General features: G+C 47.2%; 7 protein-coding genes across 7 annotated transcripts; 3 read left to right on the top strand and 4 right to left on the bottom strand.

Annotated features, from left to right (window-relative positions):
- The first annotated feature begins 745 nt into the window (after positions 1-745).
- Positions 746-2,124, top strand: BDV27DRAFT_129914 (GIY-YIG nuclease family protein). Its single transcript, XM_032067313.1, has one exon. It carries the CDS (start codon positions 853-855, stop codon positions 2,047-2,049), a length of 1,197 nt encoding a protein of 398 aa, XP_031926479.1. The 5' UTR covers positions 746-852; the 3' UTR covers positions 2,050-2,124.
- A 1,734-nt stretch (positions 2,125-3,858) lies between these two features.
- BDV27DRAFT_165465 (ketopantoate reductase family protein) lies at positions 3,859-4,894 on the bottom strand (the record flags this gene model as incomplete). The annotated part of the gene is made up of 1 exon (XM_032073943.1): positions 3,859-4,894. Exon 1 carries the CDS (start codon positions 4,885-4,887, stop codon positions 3,859-3,861), a length of 1,029 nt encoding a protein of 342 aa, XP_031926480.1. The 5' UTR covers positions 4,888-4,894.
- Positions 4,895-5,222: 328 nt separating this feature from the next.
- On the bottom strand, positions 5,223-6,825 carry BDV27DRAFT_165467 (uncharacterized protein; the record flags this gene model as incomplete). Its single annotated transcript, XM_032073944.1, has 1 exon — positions 5,223-6,825. The coding sequence occupies one exon, from the start codon at positions 6,823-6,825 to the stop codon at positions 5,338-5,340; it is 1,488 nt and encodes a 495-aa protein (XP_031926481.1). The 3' UTR covers positions 5,223-5,337.
- A 448-nt stretch (positions 6,826-7,273) lies between these two features.
- On the bottom strand, positions 7,274-7,822 carry BDV27DRAFT_158801 (Mpv17/PMP22 family protein; the record flags this gene model as incomplete). The annotated part of the gene is made up of 1 exon (XM_032072764.1): positions 7,274-7,822. The coding sequence occupies one exon, from the start codon at positions 7,820-7,822 to the stop codon at positions 7,274-7,276; it is 549 nt and encodes a 182-aa protein (XP_031926482.1).
- A 383-nt stretch (positions 7,823-8,205) lies between these two features.
- BDV27DRAFT_158802 (general substrate transporter) lies at positions 8,206-9,893 on the top strand (the record flags this gene model as incomplete). The annotated part of the gene is made up of 3 exons (XM_032072765.1): positions 8,206-8,683; positions 8,734-8,836; positions 8,894-9,893. 3 exons carry the CDS (start codon positions 8,206-8,208, stop codon positions 9,891-9,893), a joined length of 1,581 nt encoding a protein of 526 aa, XP_031926483.1.
- A 3,222-nt stretch (positions 9,894-13,115) lies between these two features.
- On the top strand, positions 13,116-13,625 carry BDV27DRAFT_158803 (uncharacterized protein; the record flags this gene model as incomplete). The annotated part of the gene is made up of 1 exon (XM_032072766.1): positions 13,116-13,625. One exon carries the CDS (start codon positions 13,116-13,118, stop codon positions 13,623-13,625), a length of 510 nt encoding a protein of 169 aa, XP_031926484.1.
- A 1,517-nt stretch (positions 13,626-15,142) lies between these two features.
- On the bottom strand, positions 15,143-17,028 carry BDV27DRAFT_146125 (flavin-containing monooxygenase; the record flags this gene model as incomplete). Its single annotated transcript, XM_032070522.1, has 7 exons — positions 15,143-15,459; positions 15,514-15,628; positions 15,764-15,905; positions 15,976-16,317; positions 16,375-16,492; positions 16,528-16,735; positions 16,819-17,028. The coding sequence occupies 7 exons, from the start codon at positions 17,026-17,028 to the stop codon at positions 15,143-15,145; spliced, it is 1,452 nt and encodes a 483-aa protein (XP_031926485.1).
- Positions 17,029-17,792: the final 764 nt, after the last annotated feature.

Here is a 17,792-nt window from a genome sequence, read left to right on the forward strand (position 1 = left end):
GGAAGAAGAAACGAACAGAGCACGGACGTGAGGCAGACAAGCGGTGCGGGACTAGTCATGCCGGTATTCATACCTCCCCGATAGGAAGACAGGTCATGCGAGAAGTGTCCAAAGGGCGCAATATAGGTAGGCTTAAGCTGGCATTCCCAACCTGTTGAAATAGGAATATTGAACTGACTAACACGCGGTTTGATACATAACCATATGCCTACGATATATGGATTTGGGTGGCCTGCATCGTAGGAATGGCGCAGAGAGATTATCGAGGGAATTGAAAGTTGGCTAACGTCGTACCACCTGACTCAGGCTACAAGGCTGAAAGCAGCTGATTCACCCCCCCAGAGGCTGGAGGAACCAGTGAGGAACCAGCGCTATCTTCGGTTTCTACTCTGGTTATGGTTAGACCACCATGTGCCCCCAGGTACTGAAAGGCGCTAAGGAATCGCTCCAATTCATTTGGTCATGCGCAGGGTATAGATATGATCAAGTACCTTGACGTGTCGGGTTTCTTTCTTTATTAAGACAAGCATCGGTGGATTCAATTATCGCACCCCTGACTAGTGGCCGGATCGGCGCGCTTGAGCGTGGCCTCCGTGCCAATCACGTCCCATCGGCTCAGCCTCGAACAAGGATGTACATCTTATCATGGAGGACCATCGTCTATTATTCCGCAAGTTCCGGTGCCTGGAGGCTGGAGGCTGGGGACAGAGGTCTGTTCCTTCGCGTGGCTTGGCTCACCAACTCCTCTTGAGCTCCATCCTTATATAGCAGAAAATAGGGCCCCGATCACAATGTGGAAAGACCTACGACCGATTCCACCCCGCGGTATTTCTGACCCTCCCATTCTGTAACATGCCTGTAACATCTTTCCTCCATTTTGACCATACAGCCCTTGACGCGCTCGAAGCGAATAAAAAGTGTGTCGCGGAAGTGTCCAACAACGGCTCTATCAAGCGTTGTGGGCAATGGATCAAGTTTGACAACCTTAAATCCTTTTACATAACGAACCAAAACACCCCCCGAAACAAGCTTCCTCTTCTAGAGATCGCGAAGCTATGTCTCTGTGCGACGCATCGCAGAGAGACAAACATCTCGTGGGCTGTGGACCAGTGGACTCAAGAGATTAGCGATACAAGCTGCCCCCCCAGCAAGGCTTTGCCAGATACCAACGCACCATTGACACCACAAAAAAGAGATGATGGCCGACAGAGAGCGACTCTGTCTCCAGATAGTTTCCAGATGAATAAGAAACATAACTCACCCCACAAAGTTGACGAAAAAATAATGGCAATAATCAACAAGCCGAAAAAGGTCCAAGGGACATTGAACATTGTATACATTTTCTCAGATGCGAACATCCCCCACAAATTCAAGGTCGGCCATACGACAAACAGGAAGGGTCGATTTGCAAAGTGGGCCAAATGTTATCCTAAACTCGTCGTTCATACCTTGACTGAGTGCACCGATGCCAAAAAGGTTGAGAAACTGGTGCATGCGGAGTTGGACCAGCAACGCCAAAAGCATAGCTGTGACTTATGCGATTCGAAACCAGTTAGCCATGGGGAGTGGTTTGAAAAAGACCTTGATGATATTCGTCGCATTGTAGAAGGATGGGCGGCGTTTGTCGATAATGCCTACCATGAGAATGGATATGTCAAGCCCGAATACAAATCATCATTTGCAGGATCCTCCCAGGACGAGGGACGATGGCAGAACTGGATCCGGGGAGAGCTCAAACGGAACAAGATCGCCGCTGCCGCTGCACAAGAATTGGAGGAGGATCTCACGGATAGTGGCAGCAGTGAATCACTGGCTACCCCACAGACCGATCCCTCTGGTACCTCCGAAGCACCACCGTCTCCCATTCTACACATCCCATGTGTATTTCCTACAGTCGAAGAGCACGTTGGCTCTATGCCTTCTGCGAGAGAAACTGCGGTGACTCCAAAGCCACTAGGTGGGAAGGCTTCCAAGGAAGAAGAAGAGAGGGTCACTTTCTTCGGCCTGGCTAAACGTATCGTGTCTGTGGTCGCTGGCTATTCTAGCTGAGTGGGGAATACAAAACACTAAAGAACGAGGCTCAAACCGAAAAAATAAAAAAATACATACAACAGGAGGGATTCGCTGGTGGTCACCCACCCAACTACTAACCTCCCGGCGTGTGGCTTAAGTACGGCTGAGCGGACGGGAAGCCCTGTTCTCCACACCCTATGGTCGTATGTACTGGTTTATTCTAAGTATGCGGTTATATAGCGCAGGGACATGGTTCTCTGGCAAAAGATCTTACTGTGATGTCTTGAATCGATTCCCGTTAGCTCGATGTTTTGTATGTTAGTGCTATAATTCAGTAGTTTTCTCTTCAATCAAATATATGTCGCTTAAAACACTTTCTATAAACACTTTTACCATTTTAGATTGTTTTTATTTCCTATATATTTTTATAATGTGAGTGATTTTATTACCATGTACAATATAAGTACTTAGCTATGCAATGATATATACTTTCTGGGCTTCCAGCACTTAAAACTAACGGTGTAGTACTGGTGTCTCGGATCCTCTTCATAGTGTCATGCCCCAACATAGGAGAATTGAGGAGGACAGCGTATATCCCTCTGCCAAGTGAGGATGTGTAATAAGTGGCCATCAACAACAGGGCTTCCTACGGGTCCAAGTTCCTTCAAGGTTGACTACATCATAGTCTTTCTAACAAACCGTCACTATTGCGCTCTCATCATATCCGTGATACTGGTCGCCCAGCCAACCAGTCACAATACATTCTTTGCTTCTGCTGGAAGATAGCTACTGCGAATAATACTTCGATCCAGACATGCCTCTTGTTTTCATCTCTTTGTACCAAGGACATTGCCAAATGGCAATGAACTTACTCCCAGGTACGATCGCCACAGTCCCTCGGGCGAAAACTGTTAATGTAGATCAAGTATTCGTTAATTACAGGACAGGGGCTGTTTTCATTCGATCACAGATGGCTCCTTAATAGACTGGGTCTATAGATCTTGATTCCTATCTTCTTCTTCCATTCACCCCACACCGACTTTCACTAACGCGTTTTATTTACACTGTACCATTTCCAAGCATTCCTCCCCCCTCCCCTTCAACATGGAGCCAGACCAGATGGAGTCGGGAGACTCGGAAACCCCATCACCGGAGAGGCAGCTGAATCTACGATCCGCAACGTCATCGGATGTCAGTCCTGGAGAATGATGCCACTCACTATGCCCATTATGATGCACTACGAGACTTTTTCCAGTCTATTTGGGCCAAATGAATTGAATTGGTAAACAAAACAACTATAACAACAACGTTCTTACTGTCGTCTATCATACGCGAGGATCTACTGCATCCGTTGAGCTTAATGCGGACCCCAAGACAAGCAGGGAAGAGATACGTCCCAGCACAAGGGCGAACTCCGTCACTCGATTAGGCTTGCCGCTATCGAGATGACTGCGAACTATGCCCTGATCCAGGATGCAACAGTTAGACTTGCTGAGTTGAATAACGGACACGAGGTTATTCCCTTCCCAAGCTTATCCACAACCGAAGATGTCGCAACCTTGAATACAAGCTACGAAACCCCCCATGTATTAAAACCCCCCCAACCCCATATTATGGTTGATGACCCTCCCTATTGCCAATGCATGACACCGATATAGAGGCTCAAGGACCGTCACAGGTGCGTGTTATTTGCGGTGGTTGTGGCTTTTCATGCAAATAAATCATATTCCAAGCCCTCCCTGGGCCATAGGAGCAATAACTTATCGGTAACATATGAACGAATTATGAACTAGTTCAATGGCTTAATTATAGCTGGCGTGATGCCAACAAAACATCAAACCGGCATTAATGAGATATACTACTCTTAGCCAGAATCAGTTCAGTCAAAGAAAGATTAGTCACGCATTCCACCCCCAGTTCCCTCCCGCGCTTGATTATCCAGCCATTAATAAATTCAATCTCCGTCAGTCTCCCTTTACGGATATCCTCTCGCATGCTGCTGGAGTTTCCCGCTGTCTTTCTAATTGTGTCCATCACAACGGCTTCCAAGGACGCCGGGGAGAAGCATGAGGGAGCATGAGCGGAAAGACTCTGGATTTGTGGCAGCCGACCAAACACCGTTGAGATCTCCTCCAGGAGGCGGTTTATTAATGGTCTGACCTGTGGCATATCTGCGATCACACCGTTTCGGACATCTAGTAGGGCTGTAAGAGGATTGAGGACGCAATTTGCTGCCAGCTTGAATAGTTGATCTCGGAAAAGACTGGTCCAGTCCAATTCTTCACAATTGAGAGCTGTTGATCGAAGCAGAGTATCGACCAGAAAACGATTTCTCGGCTGGGTTATGGCTAAGCCATCTGCGTCTACAAAGCCCACGGAGACACAGCCATTGCGACCAGCTAATACCGCTTGGAAAGCCGCTTTTAAGTAGACCCCGTGTCGAACAATCCCAAACATATACGTTGGTCGTGTGGCTGGGTCAGGGAAAAGCTGCTGATTTAATTCTTCCATTTGGCCCAAGCCATTCTGGAATAGACAGATAACAGAATCTGGCCCGAGCCTTTCTTTGATAGGTCTGATAGCGTCTACTGTCATCGAGGCTTTGACTGTGACAATAAGACAACGAATTGGCGATGTGGGTGTGGTATCGCTCCCCAATACCTCGACATTGAAGTCAGCTTGCTCGTCCACGTCTCCATCTTCTCCGACCTGCAAACTTATTTTCTGTCCGGTGGAGATGAATTCGCGACGCAGGGATTCTCGATGAAGAAGAAGTGTAATGGGGGGTATATCAGGCAGAGAACGAAGAGAGTGGGCGATAAAACGCCCAATGCTTCCAAGCCCTAATATATGGATTGGGGAAGAGTTCGCCATATTATCACAGAATGATACAATCGAGCATGCAAAAACTATCTCTCCGGTCCCTGGAAACTCGCCTGGATAACCGAGGAAATCAAATCCCCACCATGAGTAATCCATGTATTGCGGGGCCGAAGGCTGGCGTCGGAAAAGCACCGACATAAGGCATTCTGACCACCTGATTTACCAGCTCCAGTGCACAGGCTCTATCAGCCACTTGTAGCCAAGAGATGTTGAGTAAAGGTGGGAGTTTCCATTGGCATTGTTCTATTTTGGAAGTATGTAGGCTCGTGGGTCCATTCCCATTAAAATCAGGGTAGCCTATTCAAAATAATGTCTCGGTACCAGCCCTTGTTCAACAGGTTCTTCTCAGGAGATATTTGTAGAATGATCGCTGTCTTAACTGAATGCCTAGGCCTAAATTACGAACCAAGGTCAATGGTAATATACACAGTTGGATATCCGCTACAGTTCATCGTGGTTCTTCTGCTTGTCCCGAGCAGCTTCTAAGCCCGGAACCGTGAAGATGATCCGACGATAGGATACCAGGACTCCGTCAGAAACCTCGACGATGAGGTGCAGGTGCTTGTCACTTTCCGGGTGTGTGTTGCGGCCTTCTCGCCTTATTACCTCGCTCGGGGGAATTGTGACAGTGATTCGGGGGGAGTCCGTAGAACTCAGGGAAAGCTCAGCAACATCTCTCCGGGGGTTGTTGTTATTGGAGGAAGGTTCTAAATACTGCCACCATTTGAAAGTGAGGTTGTCTCCGTCGGGATCGCAAGAGTCCGTCGCGTCCAGCACGACTTCCTGACCTGGTTCCACCGGAATCTGGATAACTTGACGAGTGCGGTCCCCGTCGATCGTGACAACCGGAGCATGATTCGCGTCAGAGAACCTGGACGCTATTGTCCACTTTATGCGAGCTGCGAAATCCTGTTGAAATGCCTCGCGCCATCTCCAGACGGTGACGTGCGGTCCTATCATCGTTCGCCCCGAGTCATCCACGATGGTGTCAACACTGTCGGCAAAATGGCCTTCTCCAAAGGCCACAGGCCCATACCGACCACCCCATGAGCCCCACTCCGGGTGCTCTGGGTCGGAAAGACCGTTCGGGATAACGTGCAACAAGGAAGGGGTGTCGCCCTCGATAATAAAGTCCGCATCCGGATATTTCGCTCCTAACGGGCCGACGGTCTGTATGTTCTGCTGGACCCAGGCGGATGTGATGACCTCCTTGTTGGCATTGTTTGGGAAATGGTAGTAGTCGTCGCCCGAGATGCCGCCCCATCCAGCCACCGCATAGCGATTGAAATGGTGCACGCTGGCAATGTAAAACAGACTCGGCCAGTTGCGCCGCATCCAGGTCCCCGTGTTATCCTGGTCGGAGATTGAGTACACACGCAATTTGGCCACGAAGCGATCGATATCCTCCGGCGATCGGGTGGCATTGACGTGCCATAAGGCCTGCGCCAGAACCGATGCACCGCCCCATACCAGAACCCAGAGGGGCTCTTCGGACTTGTCCACCGCGTTAACCAAAAGTGTTGAGCCACTACTGTCCTTCCCTTCTCCAACGCCATCCATACCGTACACAGGCAGTCCGGACGCGATTAAACTGTGGATCTCGCTTGCTTCGGGCCATCCCGATGCATGGTTGCGCAGATACGGCACAGATAATTCAAAGGCATCGACGATGTCATGCATGAGATCGGGTCGAGTCGTATCGTTGAGCCAGATACTGGTCGTCGCCACGAGACCTTCCAGATGTAGTTCATTGGAGTACACCATCAGGCGAACCAGGGACTGCGCATCATCCGGCTCGTTGTCGATGTCGCTGAGTACCAACACCCGCGGCTTCTTTACCGTCGAACTCATGCATTGTGATTGCAGTGACGGTCGGACACACAGGCCCGTCAAAAGTAATAATTGAAACACATTATACAACCAAGCCATAGCTTTCTGTGGTTGATTGCAAACAGTAGTCTGGCGCTGGCATCTCTGTTGTTAGACGTTGCTTTATGAGTGACGATGGTTGTGGTTGAAGTTGCCCTTTTTGGAACGTAGGGTTGGAACTTCCTGAGGCTACGAATTTCCGTATTTGATGTAGCACTGGATTGACTAAATAGGTTTAGTGTGGGTGGGCACTCCAGCACGTCACTCACGATAGTTAACTATTTAATGCAGGTGGTCAAGGTTACGGAATACGAGAAACCTCACACCGCAACTCACTCCTTGTCATTTATCTGGGTATGGAATTGAGAGCTTTGTGTAAATCACAGCTTTTCCTAACTACGTAGCACTTGAAAGCATTTAAAAGCACTGAATGACAAATGTTTCCTCTCACGCAACTCAACCGTAAATATATATATATCGCCCACATACTCGAACCCTCATAGTACCCTTATTTAACCATTGTAAAGAAGGCTAGAAAGATATTCCAGCCAAATCCTACACACGAGGCAACAAGTACTCGAGACCCCACAGGAACCCAAATAAAATTGCATAAAGAACAAGCTGGCCAGACTTTCCAAGCGTTCACGATTAAGGGCCAGATCTTCCGGTTGACTTCTGCCACAAGCACGGACGCACTCTCGGATTGCTTGAAACCGGTGCAAACTAAAAATATCGTGTTCATTAAGAAGAGCCCGATGGTCTGATCCAGAAGAATCTTGTAAACAATGTTCCGCCACTGAATGTTCTTCTGAGCGGCCGTTGTCTTATCCGCTGGCTGAGCGCTGGCCGAGTACGACGGAAATGAGTCTTCCAAGAACTCCTGCCAATGGCAGTTCACTTGGGCCTGAATTAGGCCGAAGATAGCGAATTCAATGACTGCTTTCCAGTCCAGGGGCAGAGCTGTCGCATTGGTCGAGTACCGAAAGAGCTGTGCGGTGAGGTTCGCGGCAGACTTGAGGATGGCAGACTGCACGATAGTCTTGGCATGACGGGACATGGTGATTCTCAACTGCAGATTTGTAGAGCAATGATGAATGACAGTAATATCATGAAGCACCTTGGACAGAGCGGGTGAAGTTAAAGTGAACAATAACGCTTGCGATTGAACGTTAAGTACATAGACACAGTCTCCGATATTGGCTATAATTGCTCCATATGCCTGAGAGTACCCCAGAAAGGTCGGCTGCATCCGACACCCTTTGGGGGTGCTCCGTGGGGGCACAGTTGGTGCTTCAGACTTCCTAGTTCGTAGAGGCCTGGAGATTTTGCGGGGAAAGCAATGGCCTTATCGACTCGTATATCATGTTCCATTAGCCTTGTGGAGAGTCTTGGTTGCCCCATCATTCACGCTATCTTTGTCCCACTTGCAATACGTACGTTATGTTCTCACATATGTTGGAACAGCTAAAGGCCCAGCCGCTGTATCAAGACCTCAACTGGCGGCTGGCGCTCATCGGCGGAGTGTCATCGCTGGGAGCCCTGGGCTTCGGTTTCGATAACGGGTGGTGGGGAGGCGCGTTGGGTCTTTCCCAGTTCCAGCAGAAATATGGTGAATATGATGACTCCCTTGGGCATTTCGTGATTCCATCCCAAAAGACATCGGTCGGCACAGGTACAGGATCGGCAGGTATTATTCTGGGCTGCATCATAGCACCAATCGTCACATCTAAGCTTGGCCGTCGTAACTCGTTCTTGGTGCTGTCGCTGCTGATGTTAATCGGCATCACCCTCGAAGCATCTGCAGTGACATCCTTCTGGCAACTTGTCGTTGGCCGAATTGTTGTCTACTCGGGGATTGGCTTAGCATCCAACTGTGTACCACTGTACCTGTCGGAATGCTCACCCCCGCGTATTCGAGGTATGTCGTAGCGAATATAATAACGAGGGTAGGATCTCACTTATTGATAGGTGCCTTTCTGGGACTGTATAGTTTCTTCAACTCCCTGGGCGTTTTCTTGGCCTCCCTTGTGGTTTACCTATCCCGTTCAAGGACGGATCAATGGCAGTATCTGTAAGATGCAACCCTGCTGACTGTGAATTGGTATTATGTGAAATCTAATATTCATAGGGTTGTCATCCTCTGCCAGCTGCTGGTGCCCATTGGATATATCGCATTCTATGCATTTATCCCCGAGTCGCCTCGCTACCTCATCTACCGTGGTCGCTTTGAGGAAGCCGAACAAGTACTGCGATCGCTGTCGAATTACCCAGACACGATTCCATATGAGGTGGAACTGCTTAAGGCCCAGACCGAGGAGCAACAGGAGCTGCATAAGGCAACGTCAATCTGGGACTGTTTTCGAGGCTCCAACCGGAGACGTACGATAATCGCTATTGGGGTCCAGGTGCTGCAGCAGGCCCAAGGCGTTTCCTTCATTCAGAACTTTATCGTCACGTTCATGGAACAACTGGAATTTCCTGACCCCTTGCGCACCAATCTCATGGTGACTGGCTGCAGCTTTGCTGTCCACATCATCACATTCTTTAGCTTTGACAAGGTCGGTCGAAGGTACTCTTTGTGCATCGGGTCAATTCTCCTCGGTGGCACAATGTTTGGAACCGGTATTGCAATCGCCACCGGAGACACAAGCAGTGGGTCGTCCCCTGCAGCGACGGCTTCCATTGCATTTCTGATCCTCTGGTACTGCATGTATGGCTTCACCTGGGGCCCCGGCTGTTGGGTCGTGGCAGGCGAAGTAGGGACTGGCCAGTTGCGGGAGCGCACGTTGTTCCTTGCCTCGATGGGGAGTTTCCTGACATCGGTTCCTATCAACTTTGTGAATCCGTATGTACAAGCACGCCTCGGAGGGTCGGTCACATTTATCTATGGTGGCTTCTCGGTCGTCGCGTTGATCTGGGTGTTTTTGATGGTGCCAGAGACCAGAGGCCGTTCCCTCGAAGAGCTGGACGATATGTTCCAGGCTCAGGTCCCAACCCGGCAGTTCAAGAAATATGAATGTAATGGAATCGGAGCGCATATTACTGGTGCTCAAAATGCACAAAACGAGAAAGCCAAGGTGATTGAGGAGGAATGGGTGGAGAGCAAGGGAGATGCTGGTGCCCAGTAGCCCTGGGCATCGAAAGTCACGCTAAAGAGCAACTGCTGAATGAAAGACTGGGGCGAGGATGGAATGATATCTACTTTGGTGGCTCTTATTATGTAGTCAAATACATGCCGAGAAAAGCTCAACAAATGTGGAGAGGCCTTGGTCGTGATTGAACGAGATTCATGATGGTTATGGTCGCAATTAGGTGGATCATCCGAGAAACCCCGGCCAACACCAGTTAGTTTACAGCATTCTGGCAATGTTATTCCCAACCATATCTCACCTTGCGTCTCCTAATGCATGAAACAGTCCGTGATTGGAGTTCTTTTGTTGCTGTGTGTGTACGAATGGCTTACAGTAGCGCATCCTTTGCGCTTGGCGTGACAGGGAGAAATCAAATAGTGCCTTTTATCCACATATCAGCATGCGGGTCACCTCAAAGGCCATAATGAAAGGAGTAAAAGAAGAAAAGGAAGTCAGAAAAAAAAAAAAAAAGGAAAAAAAGATAAGAAAATAAGAACAACAGAAACCAAACCTGGCATAGTCTTCAGCCTCGTTGTCAGATTTGTCTGCCTTACATCCTTACTTATATATACTAGTCATAGGATTAAGCACAGAGCTATAAGAAGAGGCTTCCTCGCGCACCTCACTAAATAGTATGCAGGACATCCTTCTCTGCTTTTAGATCCGTTTCATCAGCATTGGGACCTGCGAACAACGTCAAACCCATCATCCTGCCTCCCTCCGAGATACAATGGCAGGTTCCGGCTCCCGTGGCCTCCTTTGGTTAATAACTGCGTAAAGTTTAACGTGGGTCACCACCTGCCGCACGTTTCCCGGTGACATTTTGATTTGATAGAGTTGACCGGTGTATAACAAACTCTTTTACAACTTTAGTATAACTAATCAATTTGCTAGGCTACAGAGAATTGATTACGGCTAACACCTCTTCGATTGGAGTCATATTGGTTGAGATATAAAGGTTCGAAATATTGAGGTTCGAAAGTTTCGGTGAGTATGGATATCGTGCGGCAGGTGGTGGGTGACAAACGGTAATGAGCGGCCCGCTATTAGGTTAACCCTTAACCCACCAGTGTCACCTTTCCGTATTACTAGGCAGTGGTCTGAGTCTACCTAGTAAGAGGGTGCGTCGCTCGCCAGTATGCTTCACTGGCCCGTTGAATACGTCTACTACTGGAACTGACAGGAGTACACAGCAACTACGTTCTAGAACTCAATGATTAAGGGTTTTCCATTTAACCTTTAGTATATGCTTTCTAGGCGTGCCTAGATGGCCCTTTCTACTATCTCTTTTCTCTACTTTCTGCTCGTTTCACCCGTTCTAGATCCCTGAGATTATTCTCAAATATCCTATCTATTTTCCTGGCCGCTTCCCAGGGGAAGCAGCCAATGTTTGTTGCTGTTAAAAAAACTATTAAGATCTTCGTGTGTCTCTAGTCCCTGAAGAGGCATTCTTCCGGAACTATTTCTTCTTGCCAGGGAAATACTACCGAGGCTCTAACATAGTGCCCTATATAGAGCCCATCAGTGGTGACTCTATTGCCTATATTCAACTAGTAAATATTTTATTGTTCCTCATGGAACCTGACAGCTCTGACATCTAGATAAGCCCTAGATCTGGTAGGGTGTTGATGACCGAATGTGGGTTAGTGGTGGTTCTCAGGTTACGTTAAATCGTCATGGGATACAGCGCCTTATATTTAACAAATAAACCGTCAACGGTCAGATATACTAGTCATCTATAAAGTAGGATGATCTAAGGGCTGTATATCTTCTGCGTTTCACTAGGCTCTCTCCTTTCCATGACTCCTTAAAGTTTCGTGGATGGAAGAATGGATACGTTGCAAACATACCCCCATCCATCATCGGCGCCATACAGTATTCACGTAGATAGTTCAAAGGTAACGTGGGACTACTTAAGTCAGAGAACCAAATGATCTGTAATCTAAGTTTCATCTGCGGTCTCCAAGTATATAACCACGGATGGCTTGGCGAACCAATGGTTGAGCTCCTACCCATTGCGGAGTATAAAGATATTATTCTAGGCCTTGATATTATCTTTAAGGAGACATCAGGACCAGACTTTCTACGAGTAGTAGATCTAGGGTATACCTGCACAGGACGTGGATACGGGTAGTGTTGAACAACCACAGCCAGCCACAAGGTTCAGTAACCTAAATCTTTATCCGCTGTGGGGAGAAAGTATACATACTATTATTAAACTGACTACCCGTAGCTTCTCTAACCCACGGTTGAACTCCTGCCAAATGAGGAGTCCTTCTCCAATTTATATAAGCTTTTAGCTATCCGGGCTATAGAGACCATTGGGGTAACCCTTTTTTCTTATGAACCAAGTGTTGGGCATAGTTAGACTTCTGCTGGCCCACACGCAGTCTGTCATGGGCTGAGCCCGGCCTAATCCATGGGCAGGAGCTTGAGGCTCTCCACCTTTATTTTACGGGTCTGACAACCGCCATCAGAGGGTCGTCGTCCGCAAGCGGGGACGAGGTTTAATATGAAACAACCATTAGAGGTTATGGCTGCAGTCGCGGCAGTTCCAGTGAGATACGATGAACACTGCACATCCTAGAATTCTGTAGGGTTTATTATAAAGAGTCGGCTTATAGCGGACAGACACCTGTCAATTATGTGATAATTATTATTAATACTAAACAGTAGAATTGCTAGAAGTCTAATTATAAGACCCCTTTACAACTCTGGGGCTTCGGTACTTTATCATGCATGAATAGTCGTTACATCTCAGTAGTCATGATGTCATGGCAATTCTCTTAGCTCAGCTCCCTACAATGCCGGAGTCACTGAGCTCCTGGGAATTATCCTTTACACTTTGTTTCCATCCATAGAAAGATAATTCTAGTTGCCACCATGCTAGCGCAGCTGCACATGGCTTGGCTCAGCATATAATTTGACGACTGACGTGATTGACTCATACTAAGGTGATAAAATATTCATACATGCTTGTGGTGAAGAGTTATAGAATTATATGCTGACGTCAAATATTGAATTGTCTGTTTCCTAGTAGGACACCGTGGGGTGCTATATAGAGACGTCAAGAATTCTTTTTTATAGTGACTCTATTCGCAGTCTTTATCACAACATTGAGAAATTCATCTAGTATTGTGAACTTATTCATCACCCAGTAAATCTTGATAAAAAGCCCTTCGAATAGTTATTCTTTTCTGATAGCCATTATTACCCAATATGACTGTAAGTCCTGACGACCTTATCTTCAACAAACGCATTGGTGGCGTCTATGGTACAGATTTCCAAGATTCTCTTTGGAGACACAATGAGGACTACGCCCCTGTTCCCGTGGACAGCGTGGATGTCTGGTATGGGGCCGGCCCACTGGATCATACTATCCTGAAAGCTCTCCAGGTCCATTGGATCAATGGCAAGGAGAGCCCCGTTGTGGGCGACGAGACACGAGATGCCTTGCTTCACACCCGCTATGATTTCCGAAACGGAGACTCGGTCAAGTGGCTGAAGCTGTTCGGAACCGGCGTGGAGCTCAAAGACCAAGATGCAAGGACTGATTCAATTAGATTTGAAGAACATGATCCGTTTGCGGCTGGCGGAACTTGGGGTTATGATAGTGATGATCTACAGGGTGGAAAACAAGATCTTGGAGATGGTGTACTCTATGGCTTCGTGGGAAGTGCTGGTACCGACATCAATTCCCTGGGGACGGTTTTTCACAAAAAGGAGTAAGTATAAACTAGAATAGTTGGGCTTTTGTATTTACATGCATATACTTACGGGGAGCTAGGTAACCATAGTATGTGCCTTTCAGGTTAGGAAGGTGCTTGGAAAGTGACAGTCTATTAACTTGACTTGCGTATTGCTTGTACTTAATTCAACTTCTTTTGCGGGATAGGTGATGAATGACAAGTGGTTAATATCGTGTTTATATCTAATGAAAAGATCAATAGTTAACGCAATTAGACTTCGGCAGAACCCACGAAAGCCCAAGCCCAACCGGGCCCGGTTTCGGGGCCCAACCCAGGCTCAACAGTGCAAACAAGCCTTGACTCAGTGATTGCATTAGTTATTTATCAATAAGGTACAAATCCATCATCCTCTCTACTTTCCCGCTTCCTCCCTGATACCCGTAGCTGTGTGCTACTCGTTGGTAATTGGGGATCAGTCCTATCATCATCACCATTACTATCTACCTCTATTAGATTATTATATCTATTGTCTTCCTCTTCAGTATCACTGATAGCCTCTATCTCAATGTAATCCAGCTTATCTTCGTTCTCTTCCGTTACATCCTCTATCCCTTGTAAAGTGAAGAATTCCTCAAGATACTTTCTCTCTTGCTATTCAAGATCAAATCTTGCTGTACAAAGAACCATCATGAGCTCCTCAATTGTTTCAGATTTTATACTCCCGCGGCGGTTATGACAGATATCTCGAGCAGGATTAAAAAGTCGTTCTACACTAGCACCTGTTGCTGGAATAGAGAGAATATCCCGAGCAATTGAAGAGATTGAAGGAAAGCAGATTTGGTTGTCCCTCGAAGAGGCTCGGCGTCAATAGTATCTTATTAAGAAGATAACAAGGTTAGACTATTCTTTGGATTAAGTAGTATTAAACATACCACTATCAAGATATTGACTGATTTTATCACCGACCGGCTTTGCCTGTGCTTTATGCCGATTTAACATCTTGTAGAGCTTTCAACTTGGTCTCGCTGTAGCTTAGGAGCTTGTAGAGCCTTGGATAGTAGCAAGACGTTCCTGGTAGGGAGCCAGGGCTTCTTGGAAGGGTTTCCGGTATTGGTTGCGCCATAGCTTATTCCAGTCATCGGAGAGAAAGAATTGGAACTGGTTTTCACGCGCTATTATAGTACGAATTGCATAAATATGCCCTAGCATGTTATCTGTCTGCGGGTAGTACTTATCTAGCTTGAGTCGGCCAGTCTCAAGAGACTTAAGCATCTGCCTTTTCTATGGAGCTCACTTCCGCTGGAGCTGCATTATTGACCGTTCGAGATGACTAAAAAGTGCATTACAGATCTTAAAGATAAGGTATATTGTTAAATCTCGAGTCTTTGATAGCTTAGTGGTACAAAGAAGGTAGTCGACTTGGCGCCACTCTTCGTCATTCATGAATAGTTCTTCACAGCCATATGCTGCTGGTGCATAAAAGGATTTAAAGACTGAATAGAGTCGCTTTGCTCGACAAAGCATTGGAAAGCTAGAATACCATCTAGTTCTCACATCTTAGATTGGTACAAGTTTTGGGCCGTTACCCAAGTAGCTAAAGCGGTTTCCGAAGTACTGTACTTTGTAGTCCCCATATCGAACCTGCTGAAGGGTGTCAATATAATGCAGTGTACTCCCAGGCCATAACGCAATTATCTTCCAGTCCGCTGTATTGCCTTTGTACCAGGACCGACAATCTTGATTCCACACCATATCTTTCATATATTGATCCTTATGCTCGATAAAGTCATTGACGGCTTCCTTAGTCACCTCAATCGACCTTACGCCTTGCTGTTGAATACGCGTGATGTGTCTGCAGATATAGTCTGCTTGAGCTAAGGGATTATTAGCGATGAAACATCGACTAGGGCCCTTTCAGAGAACCATACCCTCAATGCCTACCAGTACTGGTCCGTTACCAATCGGGCTATTCGGCCCAAGAAAGATATTGTAGTTGGGGTAACCGGGATCAGTAATTCCGAGGTAGGACCTGGGCTCATCTTTCTAATCATTTGAAAGCTGTCGGCCGTTCGAGCCCGTGAGCGGGAAGCGTGGCTTGAAAGTAGTATCGAATCCGGTCTATAAATTATCCATCATGAGATATCAGTTCTGCCTTCCCTAACATGCGATGGAGCTTACTGCGCAGATCAACACGTACACAGGATACTCCTTTCTATCCTCCATTTGACAGCCGCGACCGGTGATCCTATTAATCCCACCATGGACAACCGTGGCCTTGGGATGGTTCAGAGATTGTAGGTATCCCACACCGGGTGTTAACCTAGAAGCAGCATTAAGAGTTTGACACCCCTACGAGCACACTGTTGCAAAAAAGGTCTGGGCAATAGTACCGTCGACAGCCAACGGCCCATGAAGAAATAACTTTCTCCGCTAACCCCGGGATGTTGAGAGCGTCCTTCATTGAATCGACAAAGAGGTTATGTGCGTCGTCTTGAGCCTCGGACTTTGCAAAGAACAAAGGGTATATATTGTTCATATTGTGCTCAAGCCAACACCGGAAGGTAAGCAATGCGTTCGGATCCTTTGTGAACCTGTCCTTCTCATCCGGCTCGAACCTTCGTGGCTGAAACCCAAAAAGGCCGCTGACAGCAACCCATGTTGGCCATCGAACAAACGTGGTACAACTGGCAACCTCGGGGAGAATGGCTGGGAGAATCTGAATCTCGGGTGATCTGTGACTGGATCAGTTTTGTTGTATGTGTCGTTCTATACTTCTGACAGTTCCGTACCCATTTCCAATTAATCCCACATGCTTTTCCTTTAAATCAATGTTGGTATCCCAGGGGGAACTGTGTACTAGCTGTCCCTCAAAGTCATGCAGCCCCGGAATAGTGGGATATTTCAAGCCTTCAAAATTCCTTCCGCATTGACAAGAACATCACAAGCATCATGCACCACGGTATTGTTTGGGATATCTTTGATATCGGCGTTCCACTTACCCACCTCACTGTCCCACTTGGCTCCGATGACCTGGTGAGACACTTTTGTTTTCTCGTTCAGCTTCAGGCGAGATTGAAAGCCTTTGAAGTACTCAAAGACCTCACTGGAAGAGCCATAGATGCTTGACCAATTCGGATTTGGACCAAAGGACTAGCAGACGGGGTCTGTCAGTGTCACAAACCCCGGCTGATAGGTATAGAAAGTAAAAGGCCCTGTAGTCTGTATGTACACACCCAAACATATGTGGGGGAGCGATTGTCACAGGCGCATCCCGGATATCGATTCTCGTACCAGGTCCCGCCAATGTCTGGGTTCTTCTCGTAAATCTGAAACTCAACATCGTCGAAGTTGCGCTGGAGCTTATAGGCCATTAGAAGGCCACTAGCACCGGCCCCAACAATGATCACCCGAATCTGGCGGTTTGTATTGATGGGATTCATCATCTTGTAGGGAGTGTAATCCGTTAAACAATCTGAGGGCTTCCCAACTGGGATAAGGTCGTTTATAGTACTTCTGACACTATTGAAGGATAGGATCTATCTGAACAGATGGCTACTAAAACTGTAAGAGTTTACAGTAGAAGGTGCCATGACTAGGGCCAAATCACCCCACAAGGGACGACGTCGTGCACCTATGATCTGATCGTGCATTTCGAACACGCACCTCGTCGTTGTCTCTGAAGGTAGGCGATTGGTCTTAGCACACCTCCAATAACATTTACACCAAAAGCAAAACTTGGCAAGCACAGCCTGCCGAGGATAGGCCAGTTATGTGAATAATTCCATGTACTAAATTACAGGTTATGCGCAGTGTGTAGGACATAAGTGCTGCCTATGCAAACCCTGTCTTTAATACAAGCCGATAGCTATCAGGTCGAGCCAGTTGTTAGACAAAAGGTGTCATTAGCATCACCTAACAGAACATCAAATTTCATATCGTCCTTTTAGAGGAAGTCGACTATTACACTGTAGTGGCATAATCTAGGCGTTCGTCGTGCAGTCAAGCCTCTTACAAGACTGTACAACTTGATACATTGGGTCGAGCACTGCGGGGTTTGTAAAAGAAGATCAAAATTTACGGAGATTCCGGAGAACAGGGGAAAAAAAGGGGAAGATGTCCATCTATTCTGATTCAACTGATATAAATCTACTGCGGGTCTTCCGTATAACACCAATAAGGATGACTGAAATGAAACGGAGTTGATTTC

Source organism: Aspergillus caelatus (genome assembly GCF_009193585.1).
Source record: "Aspergillus caelatus strain CBS 763.97 unplaced genomic scaffold BDV27scaffold_114, whole genome shotgun sequence".
In the NCBI taxonomy this organism is placed as follows: domain Eukaryota; kingdom Fungi; phylum Ascomycota; class Eurotiomycetes; order Eurotiales; family Aspergillaceae; genus Aspergillus; species Aspergillus caelatus.

Coding starts and splice junctions, on each gene's coding strand:
- BDV27DRAFT_129914 (XM_032067313.1), top strand. CDS start 853: ATGCCTGTAACATCTTTCCTCCATTTTGACCATACAGCCCTTGACGCG.